Source organism: Prionailurus bengalensis, chromosome B1 (genome assembly GCF_016509475.1).
Source record: "Prionailurus bengalensis isolate Pbe53 chromosome B1, Fcat_Pben_1.1_paternal_pri, whole genome shotgun sequence".
Lineage (NCBI taxonomy): Eukaryota > Metazoa > Chordata > Mammalia > Carnivora > Felidae > Prionailurus > Prionailurus bengalensis.
The window spans coordinates 172,758,299-172,779,310 of NC_057344.1; the positions used below are offsets into that span (position 1 = coordinate 172,758,299).

At 33.2% G+C, this 21,012-nt stretch overlaps 1 protein-coding gene and 1 non-coding gene across 7 annotated transcripts in view; one reads left to right on the forward strand and one right to left on the reverse strand.

The window, feature by feature from the left end:
* The window catches only part of N4BP2 (NEDD4 binding protein 2), a 74,458-nt gene that overhangs the window by 22,653 nt on the left and 30,793 nt on the right, over window positions 1-21,012 (reverse strand). For 5 of the 6 annotated variants that reach the window (XM_043604760.1, XM_043604723.1, XM_043604732.1 and 2 more), the window contains 8 exons: window positions 18,757-18,833; window positions 14,250-14,405; window positions 10,044-12,433; window positions 9,366-9,451; window positions 8,805-8,850; window positions 7,109-7,305; window positions 4,224-4,342; window positions 337-475 (listed from right to left, as the gene is read on the reverse strand). In XM_043604760.1, the coding sequence (XP_043460695.1) occupies window positions 337-475; window positions 4,224-4,342; window positions 7,109-7,305; window positions 8,805-8,850; window positions 9,366-9,451; window positions 10,044-12,433; window positions 14,250-14,405; window positions 18,757-18,833 (3,210 nt within the window). Of the gene's footprint in view, window positions 1-336; window positions 476-4,223; window positions 4,343-4,897; window positions 5,035-7,108; window positions 7,306-8,804; window positions 8,851-9,365; window positions 9,452-10,043; window positions 12,434-14,249; window positions 14,406-18,756; window positions 18,834-21,012 lie in introns of those variants that run through there. The other variant, XM_043553174.1, reaches the window with a different exon arrangement.
* Window positions 2,440-2,546, forward strand: LOC122479230. Its single transcript, XR_006296295.1, has one exon. It is a non-coding gene; the product is annotated as a U6 spliceosomal RNA (small nuclear RNA).

Genomic DNA, 21,012 nt, shown 5'->3' on the forward strand with positions numbered 1-21,012 from the left:
TTTTCTGCCTAGATATTTAACATATTTACATCCTAAAACCCACCATAGCACCACCCCATCGTTATTCAATTAAGCCCCATATGCTACTGTGTAGAGTCTATACAGAAAGTTATAGAAATTCAAGTGCTTACCATACACAATGACATTGAATAAAAAAATCATAATCGGCTACAAATTCATTATTTTGAACAGATATCCCACCTAAATGAAATATGCTACTGGTGGTTAAATTTCCAATCTAGTTAAAATGTGAGAAATAATCATTAAATTACATCAACAAACCAATTACATTTTCATATGAAATTATTTACTTTATAATAAAAAATAAGTAACTACCTTTTTCTCCTTAGACTTCTGTGTAGCATGAGAAGTGATATTCTCATTTTGATGAACAAACTCTTGCGCTACAACTGTTTTCACAGGGTCTCCTTCAAGAACGCAGTTTAGAAACTGGACTGTGTGTTCTAATGAATAGCTGTAGAGAGTTATAAATATGATGTCAATAAAAAAAAAGTTATATGAAAACATTAACATAAGCAACACTTCAAACATTTTAAAATATGAAAAATTGGCTCATTTCTAAGTTTTAAACACTAACTTTATGTATCTCAAAGACTCAAGAGTGATAAGAAGGAAACAATAAGCCCCCCAAAACTAATTTCTTAAATTAATACCAAAAGGTAACATATTGATAATTAATTCACTGTCTGATCTTTTATTACAGATTGATTATCCACAACAAATCTTACTTTCATTTTATCACCTATACTTCTTAGGTCTCTTGCTGGATTCACACATGGTTTCAGTTTCCTTCAAACATCAGACAAAAGATCTTTAAACTGACATTTTTATTGTGTCAAATTTTACTTTTTACTTAAACCGTAAGGTTCTAGTCAGAGAAACTCTAAGCAGGGACACAGAAAGGAAAAAGTAAAACACTATCCGACCTCTCACCCCTAATTATTCATGCATATTTTCACAGTGATTCTATATTGCAGGCAGTATCAAATTCTACAAATTGACAAAGACTTGAAACACTCATGTTCCAATATCTAAAGAAACTCATTTGAAAGCAAATTATAAATGATTTTATACTGCTCATTATTTCAGGCTATATGCCTCTGATCTCTTCCAATGACCAGGTAATTAAGGGCTGACAAGAAAGGAATATTTGTGAAATATGATAGTTCCCCTAAGTAGTGTGACATTTTGTTCTTCTTCAATTTAATGAAGACAACCTTTGATGGAGAACCATTTTGAACTACCAATTCCACTTTAGCCCTGATCTTGCTGCCTCAGATATGCTCAACAAAACAAACAGAGGTTCCTAGGGGTAGAAGCTACCAGCAACTATCCACATCCTAAATAGCCCTTAAAATTACGGGCTTGCTTACTCAGGGGGCTGGAAGGCAGTATCTTCCATTAGTGATGCTAGAGGAGTATGGTCCTGGAACATTGTACTGTAGGCATATTCTCAGTAACTGAACCCACTTACCCTTCTTACCAGGATGATGGTGAAGCTACTACTAACTGAAAAAACTATACAGCTGCTGGAAAACAAATGGAGGCAACTGACCATCTACCCTGATGGGCCGGACTAACCCATCACTCTGGGCATCCCCAGGAAGGACTCACTCCGTCCCCCTTACCTTGTCTGGGGACCCACAACTCTAGGTTTTTTACAACTGGCCTTCTTGCCCCAGGTCCCTATAAAGGAGAGTTGCCATATACCAGTGCCACTCCCCTAATCCCCATGCCCACCCCCCACCCCACCCCCTGGGGAGATTTTAACACATAACTCTAAGAAAACAGCAAGTTAGGTAGCAAAAACAAATAGGGAAATTGTGGATTGGAATAATAACATTAAAAACTTGATTTAAGTGACATGTTTAGAACTCTACATACTCAGCAGAGAATATTCTTTTTCAAAAGCACTTTCATGTAATAGTTATAAAAACTGATCATGTATTAAACCACAAAGAAACTCTTAAATTTCAAAAAGAACTCTTCCAGGCCACATTCTTGTACCTCAATAAAACAAAACAAAATAAGCAATAACCCTCACCTCACTCACCACCAAAGCCATTAAACCATTTAGAAAATTAAAAAGCCTTGGGTAAATGAGAAAATCAATCTGAATTAGAGATTATTTTAAAAATAATAAAAATGAAAATACTACATATCAAAATCAAAGTATTACATATATATAAAAACATGATAGAAAGAAAAAATTAATGCCCGTAAGTGTATTTGTTATTAAAGACTGAAAGGAAACAAACTAGCCAAAAAGTTGAAAATACATCAACAAATTTTAAGAGAAAGGAATTATCAAAAATAGAAAGGAAATGCCAAAAATTAAAAACAAAAATAAATGATTACAAATATAAAATAGACTTTGATCAATAAAAGAAGAGCTTGTTCTTTAAAAGGATCAATCTGGTGCTCGCTCCAGCAGCACATATACTAACATTGGAAAGATACAGAGAAGATTTGCATGTCGCCTGCACAAGGGTAACATGCAAATTCGTAAAAGGGCCAATCTGATAAAGAGCAAAAACAGAACACAGAAAAATAAAAACATTAGGAAAAGAAAAAGGAATACAATCAAATACACAAAAGTGCTTTTAATTATCAAATAATATTACATATAACTTAACAATAGTAAGATTGAAAACGAAGGTAAAACTGATTTTCTAACAAACTACCAGAACAGACTCATGAAAAAAGCAATCTGAATAAAGCAATAACCTTAAGATAGTGAAAGATGCTGAAGACCTTCTCTCTAAAAAGGTACAACTCCAGAACCTTCAAAGTACTAATTTACTTAAACTTTCTAGAGCATACAGAAAAACAGCAGTCTTTCCAGGTTACTTTATTAAGTCTAATACTAAATAAAACTCTGAAACCAAAAATATGCCAAAGAGAACACAAGAACAGAAAATCACAGACCAATCTCATTTAATTGCTGGTGCAAAAATCCTGCAATCAATTCTTAAACTGCATTTAAAGAAAAAAAATCAAAAATAAAAATCTGAAGGTAAAATAGGTTTTATTCTAGAAATCTATTGTGATTGAAATACACTAATAAACTAAAGAAAAATCCATATTAGATTCTCAGTTATAAAAAGGCATCTATTCAAAACATCTCTTGCCAAAATACAAATTTAAGAAATATATTAAGATTGAAATATATATTATTCAAACCAGAAGTATTCCTAACATGCCAAACATCAAACATTGTGTGTAACACTACGATAATTAAAACAATATGGTGGAAACCCAGGACCAAACGAAGAGCTCAACAGAACTGAAAAATCTTTAAAGGAAAATGTATATTTTGGAATTTAGCAAATAATAGTGGTTGTATTTTGTATCAGTGGGTGAAGATAATCTATTCATCCAGTTGCTTATTTGGAAAAACAATTAAGTTAAATCTCTACCTCATACCATACACAAAATTTAGAGGATTTTGAAAACTTAAAAACTCCTGGATAAATGGGAAATACTAGATTATTTAAAACTTTTTAACTATTAAAAACACTGAAGAAAATATTATTATAATATTGGGGAAGGACAGACTTCCTAAAATGACATTAAACTCGGAAACAATAAAGAAAATGATTTTCTGATAAAACATATGAATTAAAACATGTATATGCCCAAAGTGACTATATGCCAGGTTAAAAGCTAAGTATCAGAGTAAAATAATAATTATAATCTATAGAAACAAAGATAACTATATATAACATATAAAATGAGCTCTCACAAATGAAGAAATACAAAGAACCAAATGGAAAACAGGCAAAGGTAAGCAATAAATAGAAAAATAAATTAATTGAAAAGGTTCAACCTTCCTAGTAATCCACAAAATTAAAATTTAAACAACAATGAAATATTTTACCCATCACGATCCCAAAACTTTTAGAGATTATTAACATCCAGGGTGGATTACACTATCAGTACATATAACACAGAAAGCCTTTATCCAAAAAAAAAAAAAAAAAAAAAAAATTGGCTTACACATACAAAGCACACACACATTAGTATATATATGAGAAAAAAACTGAGGCCTATAAACCAGTTTCCAAAACCTGCTCACTTTCTGCTTTATGTACATTGCATTTAATTGTTTATAATATACTGATTACTTGTTATCAGAAAAATTAAAATAATACACTTTCAATGACATCACAATAGAAATTATAGATAATCCTATCACTCACTTGTGGTCCTTGAAAATGTCCACCAGAAAATTTTGGTTAATAGCTGGAAATATCTTAAAAAGCTGCTTCTCCTTTAGTTTAGTGGCACAATCTTTTTCAAACATAAGTGCCTCCCTTTTCTAAAACAAACAAAAAAGACAAAAATCATCCTTCAGATGGAATTTATAACACTAATCATGCTGATCCAAAAGCATGGTTATTTTGTTGCAAAAAGATTAATCATTTAAAAGCAATCACAGACTTTCTTCACTGATTAAAGACTGAAATTAGTAATATAAGTATTCTTGCACTATTTATTTATATCCCATTTTTTGCAAAATATTTGAAGCTGTTCTTTGATATACACACACAATCACACAAGTACATATATGTGTGCAAGTGTATATAAATATACACATACTCTCACATATACATACCCAGCATATTCAGACATATTATATAAAACAGATGAAGATATATGTACACATATGTAAACAGGATATAAATAAATGAAGAAGTCAGAGAGTAAAGTAAGAATATAGGATAAAGCTAGCAAATAAAATTAGTATATAAATGCATGCCATAAAATCCTGTACAATTGCTAAAGATGGGCCACAAATTCAGTTCTGAGCTTCTTAGTGGCCAAAGCAAAGGGGGAAACAAAGATTCTCAGTGTCCATAAAATAAAAACAAACCAGTTGCTCAGGAGAAGTACAGCTTTTTCTGGTACTGAGACCTGAGAGAAATTTCTCCCATGGGTCCTCATAAAAGGGACACTGTGTGATGCTGTGAACAACGTCCTCAAAAACATATTCTCCTCAATGGGCAGAAACTACAATGTACAAATAAGTTGCAAATTCAGGTTGACAGAAAATCTTAAAATTCACAATTTTAAAAATTTTCACAAACATATTTACTCCAAAATAACTGTATGAGACCTGTCACTAATTCTTGTTTTCTCACAAGTTACAATTGGATCCATTTAAATTGCCAAACTAAAGAACTTTCTTAAAAATGTGCTTTTTAAATTCTAACCTAGGAATGTGGTAAACATTCTTAAAGTGATTTCTAACTCTGAGACAATTTGTTGACGTTGTGATGTAGGTACAGAATATTTTTGTTTGCTAGCAAGATGCTAATATCTGAAAAATAACTTCCTATAAAATTTCAAAGGTGACTCTGAAAATATAAAAATTGCAATCATCTAGGACAACCTTAACATATTTAGGTCATTTATAACACCAAACAACAAAAGAGGATTCACAACAGGTGACAATCTGACCAGTAAAAGGGACTGGTAAAGCTGAACACATCACACATCACAAGAGTAACGGAAACAAGCCACCTCAAGAATGAATTAAAAATATTTCATGTTTTATTTAAGATACACATTATAATCTGAATTTACTAAAAAATTCAGTGATCAGATTTACTAGCACCCTACCAGGTCACAGAGTTTCTAAACTACAAATTCTAAGGTCTCATCAATGAACTGAAAACTCATGACCTTATTCTACTCATATATTATGCCTAATGTTTATTTTATATTCTTTGCTTAAAAAAATACAAAGTGTATTTCTGCTTTGGAGATGAAGAGTGAAAAGAAAGCATTAAGTAAGAAATTCTCTTACTGAGGCTCTACCTAAGGAGAAGTATCCTTGGGACCAAGTAAGTTCAGCTTCTATTTACCCAACCCATAGAAAGATAAGCAAAATTCACTGATAGAAAAAAGAAAAATGCATTAAGTTGGGAAGTGAAGGTACTCATTTGCTCACTATTACACTGAGAAATTAATTAAAAGACAGATTAGAACCATAGTTTCAGCATTAAAAATGGAGTTTCAGGTAAAGGTGCCACACCATTTGGGCATAAGTTATGAGATTTCCTTATTTTTAAGAAAATACATTTCTCCAATTTATTACATATATAAATGAAGAGGATATTTGAAAGAACACTACATTATAAGACGTTACCAAAGAGACTGCTCCTTGGACTATGTAAACATGCAACAATGGTAACATATTCCCAATTTAATTCACAAAATAACTGGGAAAAATAAATACGAAGGTAGAAGAATCCCATCATTCTTCCTATGCCCCAATTCTATGTATTTCAGCCAAATATAAAGGTGCTCCTTTTGAAGAGTCAAATGAGTAAGAAAGTAAGTAAAATGTTTTAGATACATCTAAGAATTATTTCTTTTCTTTGAGAACTGGACTAAATAACCTCTAAGTTCTTCTCCTTTTTGATTTTGAAATTTTCTAATACTAATTTTCAGAATTCCAAAAAAGGCTGAGAAGAAATGCAAAAGAAACCAAATTCACTTACGGCCTCATAAAATCTGATATGCTGAATAAGGAACAAAAATAAAACTCAAAATAAAGTTTCTGTTTGAACTTGTTTGACTGAAAGTTACAAAAAGAAGAGTATTCAATTTCTTAATTCAAATTCATAAGTTTCTAAAATAATTCTCTAAAAAATTTTGTTTTGAAGTTGGGATAGTTCTTTAATAGCAAGACAAACATTCTTTTTACTGATTTATGAATAAAATTATCTTTAAATGAAAGATTTCTTTCATGTTTTTCTAAAATTAAAGAATTATAGAAGTAAATACTAAAAGCCAAAAAAATGCAGCTTAATCACCTGCAAAATTAAATCTAAAATAACAGTTTCGTACAGACAGGCTCTTTTATTTTTTTATAGAATATCAACTAATCTCCCAGAGGCAAAAACCTCCAGCTTCAAACTTCAAAACAATTTTCAATTTTAACATTAACTTCAATCAGGTTAAATACAGATTCCAGACTAGAAAATTCAGAATTAAATGAAAATCACAAAGTAAACATACAATCAACCTAGAGTCAGAGACAAAGGCTTAATGGTTAAGGCTTAATACTAACTCATACCAAATCATGTTTTTCCTGTAAGGCAATTTCTTCTGACATTATTTCTCTGAGTGACACTTTTTTAGTTTGAGTGTTCCAATGATCCAATAAGGGTAGCATTTCAGGTGCTGCTAAAGTCTTCAGTAATTTTTTGCCTGTTCTCTGAGATGACTTTTGTTCAGGATTATCAAGACCAATACTCCCAACCAGGGAAGGATCTACAAAAGCAGTATAAATAGTGTCAGACCCTCACCAATAAATATACAAATTAAGCATTACTCATTCTGTTACAACTACCTCAGAAAGACCAAAGAAACATGATTTTTTATTTCTAGCTTCTATAACATAACTCTGAGGTTTCAAAATAGATAGTCACATAATTGCAAACGAGACATATGTATAAATGTTTCAAATGAGCAAGGATGTGGGTATCATTGTAAATCAACTCAATACTTTCTACTTTTTCTAATATTTATTTTGAGAGAGAGAGAGTGAGAGAGAGAGAGAGAGAGAGCACGCGCACCCAAGAGCGAGTGTGTGCAGGCTGGAGGAGAGGGGCAGAGAGAGAGGAGAAAGAATCCCAAGCAGGCTCCGTGCTGTCAGCGTGGAGCCCAACAAAGGGCTCAATCCCAAGAATTGGGAGATCATGATCTGAGCTGAAATCAAGATCAAACCAACTGAGCTACCCAAGTGCCCCCCCCAACTCCTTTTTTTTTTTTTTTTTAATCACATCAACACAGAAAAAATGACACACACATACATTGGTAAACAAAGGGAGTTGTAGCCCGGTGGTAGTGACCAGCTAGAGTAGCTCTGGTCAGCTCTGCTCAGCCACTCCAAGGACTGAAAGGACCAATATTCTGGCAAACCTGCAACCCACTAGAGGCACACAACAAATAAATACTGAACAAATGATATATTCAACACAAGGAAGAAACTGAACATTCTAAGAAGTTCACAATAACAAGATTTAATGTATAATATTTCACCATCTCTAAGGGTAGCAGCATATTTTATACATTCCTTTGCTTTCCCAGAGAATAAAGAAACAGCAAATACTGCCATCCACATAAACTCTGATACCCTTCCAGTAACTCTAGCTCTCAAATAGCTTTAGCTCTTGAAGCTACAACTAAAGCACACCCAAAGAATCTTCAACCTGGAGTCCTAGTGTGAGGCGTATAAAAGAGGCGTCTGAAGGAAACGTGCACAAAAGGAGGCCCATTAACAGGTCCGCCACCCTGCACTAATCACTGACAACACTACCTAAATAGTTGTCTGGAATCAAATATTGTCAATTTGGCAGATGTTACAAAAGCAGGCTGACTTTTGTGCTCTAATAATATTAACATCAGTAAAAATTTTGAATAACCAAGTAACAACTGAATGATGCTCTCAATCAAACACATGAACATGTTAGTGCTCTCGAACCAGAACAAAATCTTAAACAGGCAATACCCTGACTATACGTATTAGAGGACACCACAGGTGGTCCACTGCACTCAAGAAAGTTAATTACGGGTGCTTTTTAGTTCTTCTAGCTTTATTTTATTTCAATATTAAATGTTAAATATTTTGAAAGAACTTTAATTTCAAATCCAAATTCTTGGGTAACACATTTTGTGGCAGTATATTTAATAATGCATTAAAATTCGTACACATACACCAAGTTTCAACATCATGACAAGAACATTAGAAGTAAAAATATGTGCTTTACCTCGCGTAAACTTGCCAGAGGATACTTCTTCTTGTCTTTGTCGCTCCTAAACACAAATGCAGGACAGGGGATTGGCAAAGGAGGGTGCATTATAAAATAAGATTATATTATTTTTCTCTAGAAATCACTTCTCCTTGTAAAACTATCAATTGTCCTTGCCAAATCTAAGTAAAACAATAAAACTAGATAAGATTATGAAGTAGGACTATATTAATATATTTTTGCCACTTACAGAGCTTAGACTGGTTTTGTTTTGTTTTTTTTAGCAGTTTTTGAAATTTAATCAATCAGTGCTACAAGTCTTTAGAGTAAAAACTATTTATGATTTTTTCTCTTAAAAAAAGTCAACAATCATATTGAGCTCCATCATTAGTTATATAATTTGGCCCAACTGGAAATAATCAAAAATACTAGAAAGAGGAAAAATATCAGTAACCTATTTACTGATAAAAATTCATTCTCTCTCAAAGTCAAAATTCAATAGAAATCTTTCATACAATAGATTCTATTAAGAGCAAAGTGAACACAAAAGGAGCTCTTTATAAAAAGAAGCCTACCAACCATTACAGATTCTTTCCATTTCTCATGAATCACTTTAGCCAGATTCAGATCTATATGAACCACACAATCCTCAACTGTTAGAGACCCTTGTGAGGAGGGAAAAAAGAAAAGAAAATATAATCATTACTCATTATACATTTTGAGAAAACATACTCAACCACCTTATGCATCATAAAACTAATTCATATTACTACTAACCTATATTTCTAGTTCTAAAGCTCCTAGAATAATTTTTTTATGTGCTATGTCACTGTTTTCACAGTGGTGGGTGCAATTATACAATGCTTCATATATTTAAGTTATTCCTGTCCATCAGTTTACCTGAATATATTTAAGATATTCATTTCCATTAGTCAAGACTTTTCAAGAAGTGTGTTCTAAGAAATTAGTCTTGCCTTAAGTATATCTGGAGTAGCACCACAGATTCAAAAAGGTTCAACTCTGCAAATAAGTATGAGGTAAATACCCAGAAAACTTTCAACATATGCAGGGATGGACACAAACTCCATATAAATACTATTTCTTTAAATTACATTTTTTTGAAATACTCTATAAACAAATGTGTCAAAAATAAGGTATATTTCAGTTAACATAGAACATAATTTCAAAATGGAGATAGAACCCTGAATCTGTTTCTATTCACACAAAGATACATATTTAGGTAATCTTTTTCTTTACCTGAATCAATACCAACAGGGCCAAATAATTCATTGAGCTGAAAAGCCAGCTCAGGAGGTAATGCCAATTCCAAACAGTCTATGGTCAGAGATTTGGCCATCATTGGCATGGGATTCAACATCTCAGTTTTATCTTCTTCACTAACTCCAGCTGACAAAGTACTCTCAGCCATTAGAATTTTTTCCATTTCCTGTTCATCTTCATTCATAAATTCCTCAGTGTTTGGAAATTTCACATAAGTCTTAGGAAGATTTTCATTTTTCTTTATTTCAAAAGAGTCAGTAAAATCAACTTCTTCATTTAACTCCAGATTTGAAGTGCTCGATACAGAGTTTAAAACATCAGACGAATTCAAAGAAGAATGTATACTGTCTCCAATCTCTGTGACTTCTAGGTTCTTCTCCATGTCCCTCACATCGTTAGCAGTAGCAGCTTTTAGAGTCCCTGGAAAAGGCTGCTTAATGTTATATAAACCTGGAAGTTCTGCCTGACTACCAGGAAGTACTTCATTAGTATTCTTTAGATCTGTAGTGGCATTAGGAAATAAATCTGTTATGAATCCTGGTTTTTCAGTAGTGATAGCTCTTATTTCTGCCTGCTCTGAGTGTCCCTTTTCTGAATCACAGGTAGACTGCACATTAGTGTTACTGACAACAGTGCCATGGCCAAATTCTGGCACAGAAGAAATAGAATCCTCCAAGGTTCCTCTTTGGCTAATAATTTCCTTCAAATTTAATCCCAGAGAAAACGGCCCAATTTGTGCTTCGTCGTATGATTTTTGGATATTCTCAAATTCAGTATCCTCACATAATTTAGTTTCAGAGTCCAACAAAAGGCTTGTAGCCCAAATAATATCTTTGTTACACCTCTCATATAAGTCTTTTAGGGCTTCTAATGAAAAGGACCCAAAGAGTTTACAAAGAATGTTAAGATTTTCAGATTCATCAGCACTGGTGAGCTCACTTTCTTCAACATATGTGCTTTTATCATACATTACCCTATACGGAATTGTTTCTTGAATGTCTAATTTTGTGCTAATATTGAAAGCTTTTGGTTTAAATCCATCTAATCGTCCGGTTAATACTCTCACAGAATCTGAAACACTAATTTTATTCTTTTCTATTTTCCATAAGAGAGCAAAATCCTGTGGTTCAGTCTGGGTACACATGCCTTCCTCTATTCCAGGGACTTTCTTAAGTTTTCCGTCTGGAAATTCTGCTAAAGTTTGTGGTCCTACTACTCCAGGAATAGTTGGCCCACTATTGGTAAAAGTAAGAGACAATGTGTTTTGTCTATGAATCTTTTTACTTGGACAAGTTTTATTCTCACAGGCCATTTCACTGGATAGCGATTCAGAACTTCCTAGAGTAGAACTGGAACTACCCAGTGTTTTTAGTTCTTCAGGGCTTGTGCCCCAACAGGCCTCATGTGCTGTGTAGAAGGCTATTTCATTCAAACTGTCATTAGTTCCAAATTCTAGGTTGGGTTCCTTTAAGCTGTCTTTTGGCATTCTTGATCTGTGCTCTCTCTGAGCTAAAGAATCAGATGAAGGCCAGTCACCCACAATGCTGAATGATTGTTTTTCAGTATTTTTATACAGATCAAACTGAGAGTGACTGAAAGATTCTGAAGCATCATCATACTGTGATTTCTTGTCCTCCTCTGTACTTTCATGTGGAGATTCTCGCTGCTGGATGTGATCAATATTCACAGATAGACTATTATCTAATACTTTGCGTGTCTGAGGGCGATTATACTTTTTGTCACTTTGTACAGATGAAGTTTTTTCAGTTTTTCGGTTCCTTTTTGTCCTCTGACCAATAGTCTTATCAACTGGCCAATCACCAACAAAATTTGATAGCTCATGTCTTGGGAACTTTTCCAAAGTTGATTTGCTTTTTGGTTTTCCAAAGGCTTTTTTCTTTACCATGGCTCTTTCTTCCAATATTTCACCAGGTGAAGATTTTTCATTTTGAAATGGTATAGTATTTGAAAGATCATAGTCTTGATTATTTTCACCATAGCAAATACTTGGTGACACTCTCTCTACAAAACTATCAGCATCAGTTTTACTATATTCTTTTTCAGAAGCCATTTCTACTTGCTCTTCTTTCTCACTTTTTTCTGTTGCTTGTCCTTTGCTTTCAGAATCAGAAAAATACATGTCTGAAACTTCCTGAATGAAAGCACTCTGAATGTTAGGATTCATACCACTTATTTCTCTTCTTCCTTTGTTTAAATCTGCATTAGACAGATATGTAACATTCTCAGGTAATATAGTTTCTTTGGTCCCTTCAAGTTTCTTCACTTCAGTTAACTCTAGATGCTTCAAAGATGAGGATAAAACATTTTCTTCTTTTTCAGAGGTAATATCTTCATTGTCTCTTGGGCTGTAAGATTTTTTTTTACAGTATTATAAGGAAGTCTCTTAATGTTGCTATTAACATTATGATTTAAATTAAAAAAGCATTTCACTGAAAGACAAGACACTTAACATTTCTTCTAAAACTTCTATAAATAAACTACATTAATTAAAATTATAAAAGCTAATCGTGATCTTTTCCTAGTACATTATGAACACATCCTTTCATTGTAACCCTAACACCTAACACAATGCTTGGCATATAGGAAGCACTCAAACTTTTTTCGAATAAAAAACATGAGATTTTCAGTTAAGGTGTTCATATGCATTAAATATTAAAGGTTCTAAATTTGTTCTCAGAAGAGGACACCTGGCTTCTCTCAGAACCATTTAAGCTTAATATGTGTGAAACTAGGTCTGCCTCTATTAACATCTGTCATTTGCTACAGAGGAAAATACTTAAGCTTCATTTACAAAGTCACGAAGAGTCAACATGATTTGCACAACTAAGAGAAATGAGAGAAAGGGAGGAGAGCTGTCATTTGAAATGTCACCTGTTAAATTTTTAAAACCATCCTCAATGTTAATTTCAGACTCAACAGCACTTTTGCCTAATCATTACACTTTCAACTTCAATACTTTTTCCTTAGTCAATTTATCAACTCATCTTCCTTTCTCTCTTTATTCCAGGAGCTCTCAAAGTCCCACCTCTCTCATGAAGCTTCCTAACTGAAATAACATCTAACACTGAGTTTTCTACATGCCAGATGCTATTCTAAGTCCCTTTTAAGTATTAATTCATAATCCTTATGAAATTCTTATGAACAAAGTGTTATGATTGCCATTTTAGAAATGAAGAGCTAAAGTATAGAGAGATTCTATAATTTGTCAAAGATTACAAAGCCTTGGAATTTGAAGCCAGGAAACAGCTCAGGAGCCATGCTCTAAACCACTTTGCAACACTGCTCCTCAATAAAAGAGCATTTATGAATTTTCTCTTCCCATCTCCTTTTTTTTTTTTTTTTTTAATTTTTTTTTCAACGTTTATTTATTTTTGGGACAGAGAGAGACAGAGCATGAACGGGGGAGGGGCAGAGAGAGAGGGAGACACAGAATCGGAAACAGGCTCCAGGCTCTGAGCCATCAGCCCAGAGCCCGACGCGGGGCTCAAACTCACGCACCGCGAGATCGTGACCTGGCTGAAGTCGGACGCTTAACCGACTGCGCCACCCAGGCGCCCCACTTCCCATCTCCTTTTTTAATAGAGATTCACCAGCCCTTATCATCAAAAAGTATGGGCGATTTAGACTTCTATCTATATTTAAGGTTATTCTTTAACTCACCTACTTATTCAATTGTTTATATGTCCTAAATGTTTAACAGAATCAGTACCATGCTGGATTGCAAACTTTCAAAAGGCTATGACTTGTATTACTTATTCAAAGCATTTCATTAATGATCAATTTTTATAATACTAACTTGAAAGAGTATTTTCACTAATACCTAAAGAAACACAAAATAATGACAGGCGATAACCAGTAAATATTGGAATAGTGGGAAGTTACACAAAGAAAGCAGGAGTATTCACAGTGTAAACATGGACCCACAAAACCCTGAGGACCCACAAACCCTGGGACCCACAAAATCCCATGTCATTGCTTACATAAATTTACTTCTCTTACTAACCATATACATCTTGTTTCAGGTAAGACAATGATCTAAACTCAACAAATAACAAACATCTATTTTTATTTTTAAAGTTATTTGGCAGTGATTTCACAAGCTACAAAATTTTTTAAATTATATTTCAAATTGAATTTTTGTACACAGGGACTTTAACCTACCTAGTACTTCTGTCCTCACAATAATATGCACACAACTCAATACGTTCAATTTTCTCTGGAACTGAAGAACTCATGATTATTGGCACTGAAACAAAACGCTGATAGTGTTCCAACATTCTTGTTATTTTTTCTTTGCTTACCCCATGAATATTACGCCTAAAAATTCCAGGGCAGAAAAGGGTAGAAGAAATATTGGTAATTAAAGTTAAAAAAAAATGGAACACATAACACCAAGAAAAACAATGATATATTTTTCATTTTTTTTAACGTATACAAAATAATGCTCTATTTCTAATATGTAAAAATATCTAAGCTGGTTTGTCATGACCCAATATATACAGACTCTAATTTTCATCTTATTCAAGATGTCTTAAATAACCATTTTTTAAATCATTCCATATAATCTTTTCCAAACATCTTTTATCAACTTGGAAAAAAACAACAGATCCTAATAACTTTAAAAGAAGCTATTCTCAAGCTCTGCAAAAAAAAACTTCATAAGAGTATGACCATTACTTCAAGACTTTAATTATTAACTAGTAAGTAAAAAAAATTCTACTAGTCTTCCACTTAGGCCACTATGGCAGACTAGATGTCCAAAGGGCCCTCCTGTTACAATAAAACTGAATCCCAAGTCAATTTAACCAAATGTATATTTGAATACATTTTAAGTTCAAGCAAAGAAAAAAAATTCCTTGTATCTGAAGTCTCTGGATATCCAAATATGAAATTTGTTGTATTTGTGCTTTCACTCATGGTAGCTTATTTCTTTATTTTTATGAACTCATATTCCGTTGAACCTAATACTAAAGGATCCTTAGGCCTTAAACTGGGGTTGCTTTCCTTCATACAACGTCTGGATTTGCATCTGCCAGGAGGCCAGATGGTATGCTTTAGTCTCTCAAGGATCTTAATCTTCATGAAAACATCTCAGTTGCAACACTCCTATCTTGGGTTGGATCCAAGGCTCAGTGTCTGGATCCCAGGGCTAAAATTAGTATTTGCCATGCTGGCAAATCTGGCTTTCATATTTACCTACCTCAATCTTGTCTGGTTTCAGATCACAGAGAAGCAGAGATAGAAAATATGAAAGAGAAGTTAAGAGACATAGACATAGAGGACAGAACAAAAAGGCAGTATACATCTAATCCAAGTCCCAGAAAGAGAGTACATGGGACAGAAGCAATTTAAAGAAAAATGGCTGAGAATTTTCCAGAACTGATCAAAGACACAAATCCCCTGATCTCTGAAGCCCAACAAATCCCAAACAAGATAAATAAGGAATCCACTAGAAACACGGTGCTGAAGCTGTCATTCACCAAAGGTAAAGAGATGATGTTGAAAGTAACCAGAAATTAAAGAAAGAAAGAAAGAAAGAAAGAAAAAAAAAAAAACCTAGTTACTGACAAAGAAACCAAGTATTAGAATCACAGCTGACTTAACAGTAATGGAAGGCAAAAGAGAATTAAACGTTATCTTCAATAACAGAAACTGTCAATCTAGAATCTATACACCCAGTGAAAGTATCTTACAAGAATGAAGGCAATAAAAGAATTTTCAGATTAAAAAAAAAAAATGAGTTTGACATGAAACAGAACTATACTGTAAAGAAATTCCTAAAAGATGAATGTCAGACAGAAGGAAATTCCCAGGTGAAAGATCTATGATGCAAGAAAAATTAAGGACAAAGCAATAACCGTATGAGTGAAAACACACATTGTCTGTACACTGTACAATCATAGCACATAAGTTGGAAGGCAGGTAAGTATCAGAGTTAAAATGTTTGAAAATATTTTTATTTTTGAGAAGGCTAAGAAAATGGTTTAACCTTAAATTTAAAGTTTGCATGATAAAAGTTTTAATGTAACCATTAAAAGGATAAAAATAGTGTATATAATTTCCAAATTAATAGAGAAAGAAAAAATAAGAAATTTGCATTCAGTGAAAAAAAAATCCAAAATAAGGCATAATAGGAGGGAAAGAAGTCAAATATATAATTTTCTGCGATAGGAGAAAAACAGTCACAGGAAAGGTGAGATAAAGAGAAAGTGCAGAGTGAGACAGTAAGAAGCAAGACCAATTATATGAATAACCAAAATAACTATAAAAGAACTAAGGTTAGCAACAAAAAGCCAAAGATGGACAGAGGTTTTCTGAAAACCTAATCATACTAGTTATAAGAGATATGCCTAAATGTAAAGACACTGAAAAGTTCAAAAGTAAAAGTATGGAAAAAGAAATAACACTCAAATCCTAAAAGGAAGCTGGTGAAGTTCCATTAATATTAGACAAATTAGACTTTATAACTAAAATTAACATTAAGGATAAAAGAAAATCACTTGACAAGGATAAATGGTTCAATTAGACAGATATAAAAATTTTAAGCTTCTAAGCACTTTAAAAAATATCCTCAGAATAAAGTGAAAATAGGCAGAATTATATAAGAAGAAATGAACATACTCAACATAACAGAGAGAGAGTTCAGCACACCCTCTCATGCAGATTTCCTCATTCCTCCCTTAAACATTAATCCATCAAGCAAATTTTTTTAAAAAGATGTGAGCAACAGAATAGGCATGATTTAATAATATATTAACATACTATAACATACTATATATAACAAAGCATATATCTTTAGCAAGCAAACAGGAAACATTTATAAAACACTGACAATATACTAGGTCACAAAATGTATCTTTTATACTATCAGAGAATTAGTAATCACACAAATCGTACAATCTTACCTACTACAGTTAAACTGAAAATGAATTTTTTTAAAAACATGAATTTAAAAATAACCTTTTCAGAAACTTTAAAACATAGTTCTAAATAACCCAAGGGTTAAAAAGTAAAATTAATCAAAATGCAAATAAGGGAGTAAATGATAAAAAGAAAGTATTCTATATTAAAATTCTAGGAGCATTAAACATAGTACCTAGGGAAATTCATAGCATCAAATGCTCATATAAAATAACCTAAACTTTCAAATGAAATCTTATAAAAATAACAGAATAAACAAAATAGATTTTTTTAAAAAGCAAACGAAGTAGAATAAAAGAGAAGCAGAAGTGAATTGAACATAAAACAAACTTATAATAGAAAGATTAAGCAAGCAAAGTGATGTTTATTTGAAAAGGCTAATAAAAAATCTGATCTCTGGTGAGAATAATCAAGAAAAAAAGAAGACACACATAAATACATTCAGATTAAAAAGAGGAATGTAAGTATGGATGCAGCAGAAATGTAAAGGTAAGAGAATACTATAATTATTTTAATAAAGTCTAAATAAATTTGAAAACTTTGGTGTAATGACAAATTCTGACTGAACCTTCTTACAAAGAAATCACCAGATCCAGACAGTTTCATAAGTAAATTCTATCAAACTTTCAAACTCACATAAACTCAGAAAAGAGAAACAGAAGAAACACCTTCTAATTAATTTTATCAACCCAAAACCATGCTATCAAAACCAGGCAAAGAAAGGGCAAGGAAGAAAAAATTACTGGTCACTCATTTATACAGATGCAAAAATCCTTAACAAAATATTAGAAAACCAAATCTAGTAATGTATCAAAAGCATATAAAAAGGAATGGAAGTACTGATACATGTTACAATAGGGATAAAACCTTGGAACATTATGCTAAGTGAAAGATGTCAGACACAAAAGGCCACATATTGTATGATTCCATTTATGGGCAATGTCCAGAACAGGCAAATCCACAGAGACAGAAAAGCAAATTAACATTTGCCAAAGGAAAGGGAGAATTGGGAGTGACTAATAGCAGGTACAGGGTTTCTTTGTGAGGTGATGGAAATGTTCACTAATCAGAGAGTGGTGATGGTTGCACAACATTATGAATACAGTAAAATTAGGTTACCCTTTAGTTAGCATTAAAATTAGTTAAAATTACCAAGAAGAAAATACCCTGACCAAACTCCAGTTATGCCTATCTCTAAGGGAATACAGAGCACAAAGCAAAACACATGATGTGTCCATGTCGTAGGGTAACATTTTTATTCAAGTCAAATAATCACATAAAAAAGCATAAGTTTTGGGAGATGGGCAAGGAGAGGGGAGGGTAGTGCAATACTTGGATAGTTGGACATCTGCTACCTTTTCCACCTATACCTCCTTCACTTCCTTTCAGTATTCTAAGTCATCAGGCAGCTACAATGATTTACTCCTCCCATAGCACAAGGTTCAGGTATGCCAATCCCCAGGGTCTATTCTAATTTCAAATATTGACATTATATTATTAATAAGCAATAAAGTACTGACTATATAAGACAATTGTAATTCTTCTGTTAATTAACTCAGTATTAGGAATAAGATACAAACTCTTCAAAAACTGAGAAAGAAAGTCTATAGGAAATACAAAATTTGTTACAAAAGCTGCAATCCAATCTATTTTGTTTCATTGATTATTTATAGAGAGAAAAAATCTAGATGGACTTTCTATCACTGCCATAAAATTAAAAACGTGTTAGATGGTCTCTACATTTTACCTTGCAAGTTCCTTTGGTTTGAACTTCCACCATGTGTCCGGTTCCCGGAAAAGAACTTTATATTTATGTTTTTGAGACTGTGTACAAAAAAGACAAATGTATTTAAAAATAATTACTTCCATGAAATTAAAGGAATTGTTTCCAAATTCATAGCATGTTAACTGAAAGAACCTAAAGATTATCTAATTGTGATGGGTTTGTTAAATCGGCAAAATGCACAATCTCATCGATCCAGCAATTAACTTCCAGAAATTTATGCTACTAATAAATTATTATATGACTGCAAATACACACACACACACACACACACACACACACACACCCCTAAGATATCCAGTTCATTATTATTTGTAATAGCAAAAGGAGACAACACAGTGACTATTAATATCCAACTGGCTAAATAAATGAAGGTACAACCATACAATGAAAATACATACAGAAATTTTGAAAGTTCTATATGTGTTAAAAAGAAAAGGCCCCAATATAAACTGTTAAGAAAGATACATAATTTTCACTTGGGTAAAAAAGAATTAAGCACACATTTTTACACAATATAGAAAACTTCTGGAAAGATTCTAAAAAATACTATTAAAAGCATCTACCTCAAAGGAGTAGGACTTTTTGGCACTCTTTTCTATAATTTGAATATTTATCATACATGCATTACTTTTATAATTTTGAAGCTATTTCAAATAATAGCTCATTCAATTTTTCAAAACTCTAATAGGACCATTATCTAAAAGCTATGCCCTACACTTCTGCATAGATCCAATCTCCTCTCTCCACCTCAAGAGTAACCAAGTTCAGCAATTCTCCCCTCTGAGTTATCATCAATTTTTCCCTCCATCTTGAATCAATCTTATCACATTCAATTATTTCTGCCATCTTACTCTTAATCCCCTTTCCTCTGCCAGCTCCCCATTTTCCTGCTTCCCTTTGCAGGAAAATGCCTTCAAAAGAATTACTACACTCTATCTCCAATTCCTCTCATCACTTCTCTTAAACCCACTCCAATTGGCTACTCCACTGAAACTGCCCATCAAGACCACAAATTACCTCCACATTGAAAAATGCTACAGTTAATTCTCAGTCCTCTCCTACTTGACTCTCAGCAGCATTTATCACAGCTCACCACTTCTTTCTCCCGACACTTTGTTCCTGCATACTTGCTTTTCCTCCAGCTCCACTAAAATGTGTCCTCAGTCTTTTTTTGCTAGTCCTTCTTTTCCACCCACAACTCTTCCCACAGTGGAATGCTTAGTCCTTGACTTAGTCCTTGGTCCTCTATTCTTAATCTATACTCACTTCTTTAGTAATATCATCCCATTCCTTGGCTTTGAATATCACCCATATGTTAATGACTCTAATACCTATTTTTAGCTCAGAATTCACTCCTGACCTCTGGACTCGTAGATCCAACTACCTATTCACCAAACTTAACATATTCAAACCTAAACTTTTGAAATCCATTACTCCAAAACTATTCTATCTAAATCCTTCGCCATCATTCTCAGCTCATGGCAACCTCCAACTACACAGGCCAAAAACCAACCCTAATGTCACACTGAACTCCTCTCTTTCACATCCATATCAATCCAACAAGAAATTCAGTTGGTTTTACTTTCAAAAATATATCCACAATCTAATCATTACTCATCATCACTTTCACTGCCACCATGTTGGTCTAAGCTATATGATCTCTTACATTAATTACAACTACAGCCCTCTAACTAGTCTCTCTGCTTCCATGCTTGCCACTCCAGCCCCAACCCCAAGTCTATTCTCAGCACTGGGCTACAGCAATCCTGTTAACTGTCATGGATCACGTCACTACTCTGCTTAAAACCTGGTTATGGACTGAATGTTTGTGTCCCTTCAAACCTCACTCACCCCATGTGACTCTATTTGGAGATAGGGCCTTTATGGAAGTAATCAAGATTAAATGAGGATATCAGGGTAAGGCTCTGATCTGATAGGATTAGTATGCATACAAGAATATACACCAAAGAACTCACTATATACAATAAGAGAACATGCAAGAAGGCAGCCATGTGCAAGCCCAGAAAACAACTCTCACCCAGAGAACTATGCCATATCTTGATCTGGGATTTCTAGCCTCCAGAACTGTGAAAAAAAAAAAACAAACTACTTTTGTTGTTTCAGACACCCAATTGTGGTATCTTACTATGACAGCCTGAGCAGATTAATACATCTTCCATGTCACTCACGGTAAAATCTAAAATTCTTACAGTGATC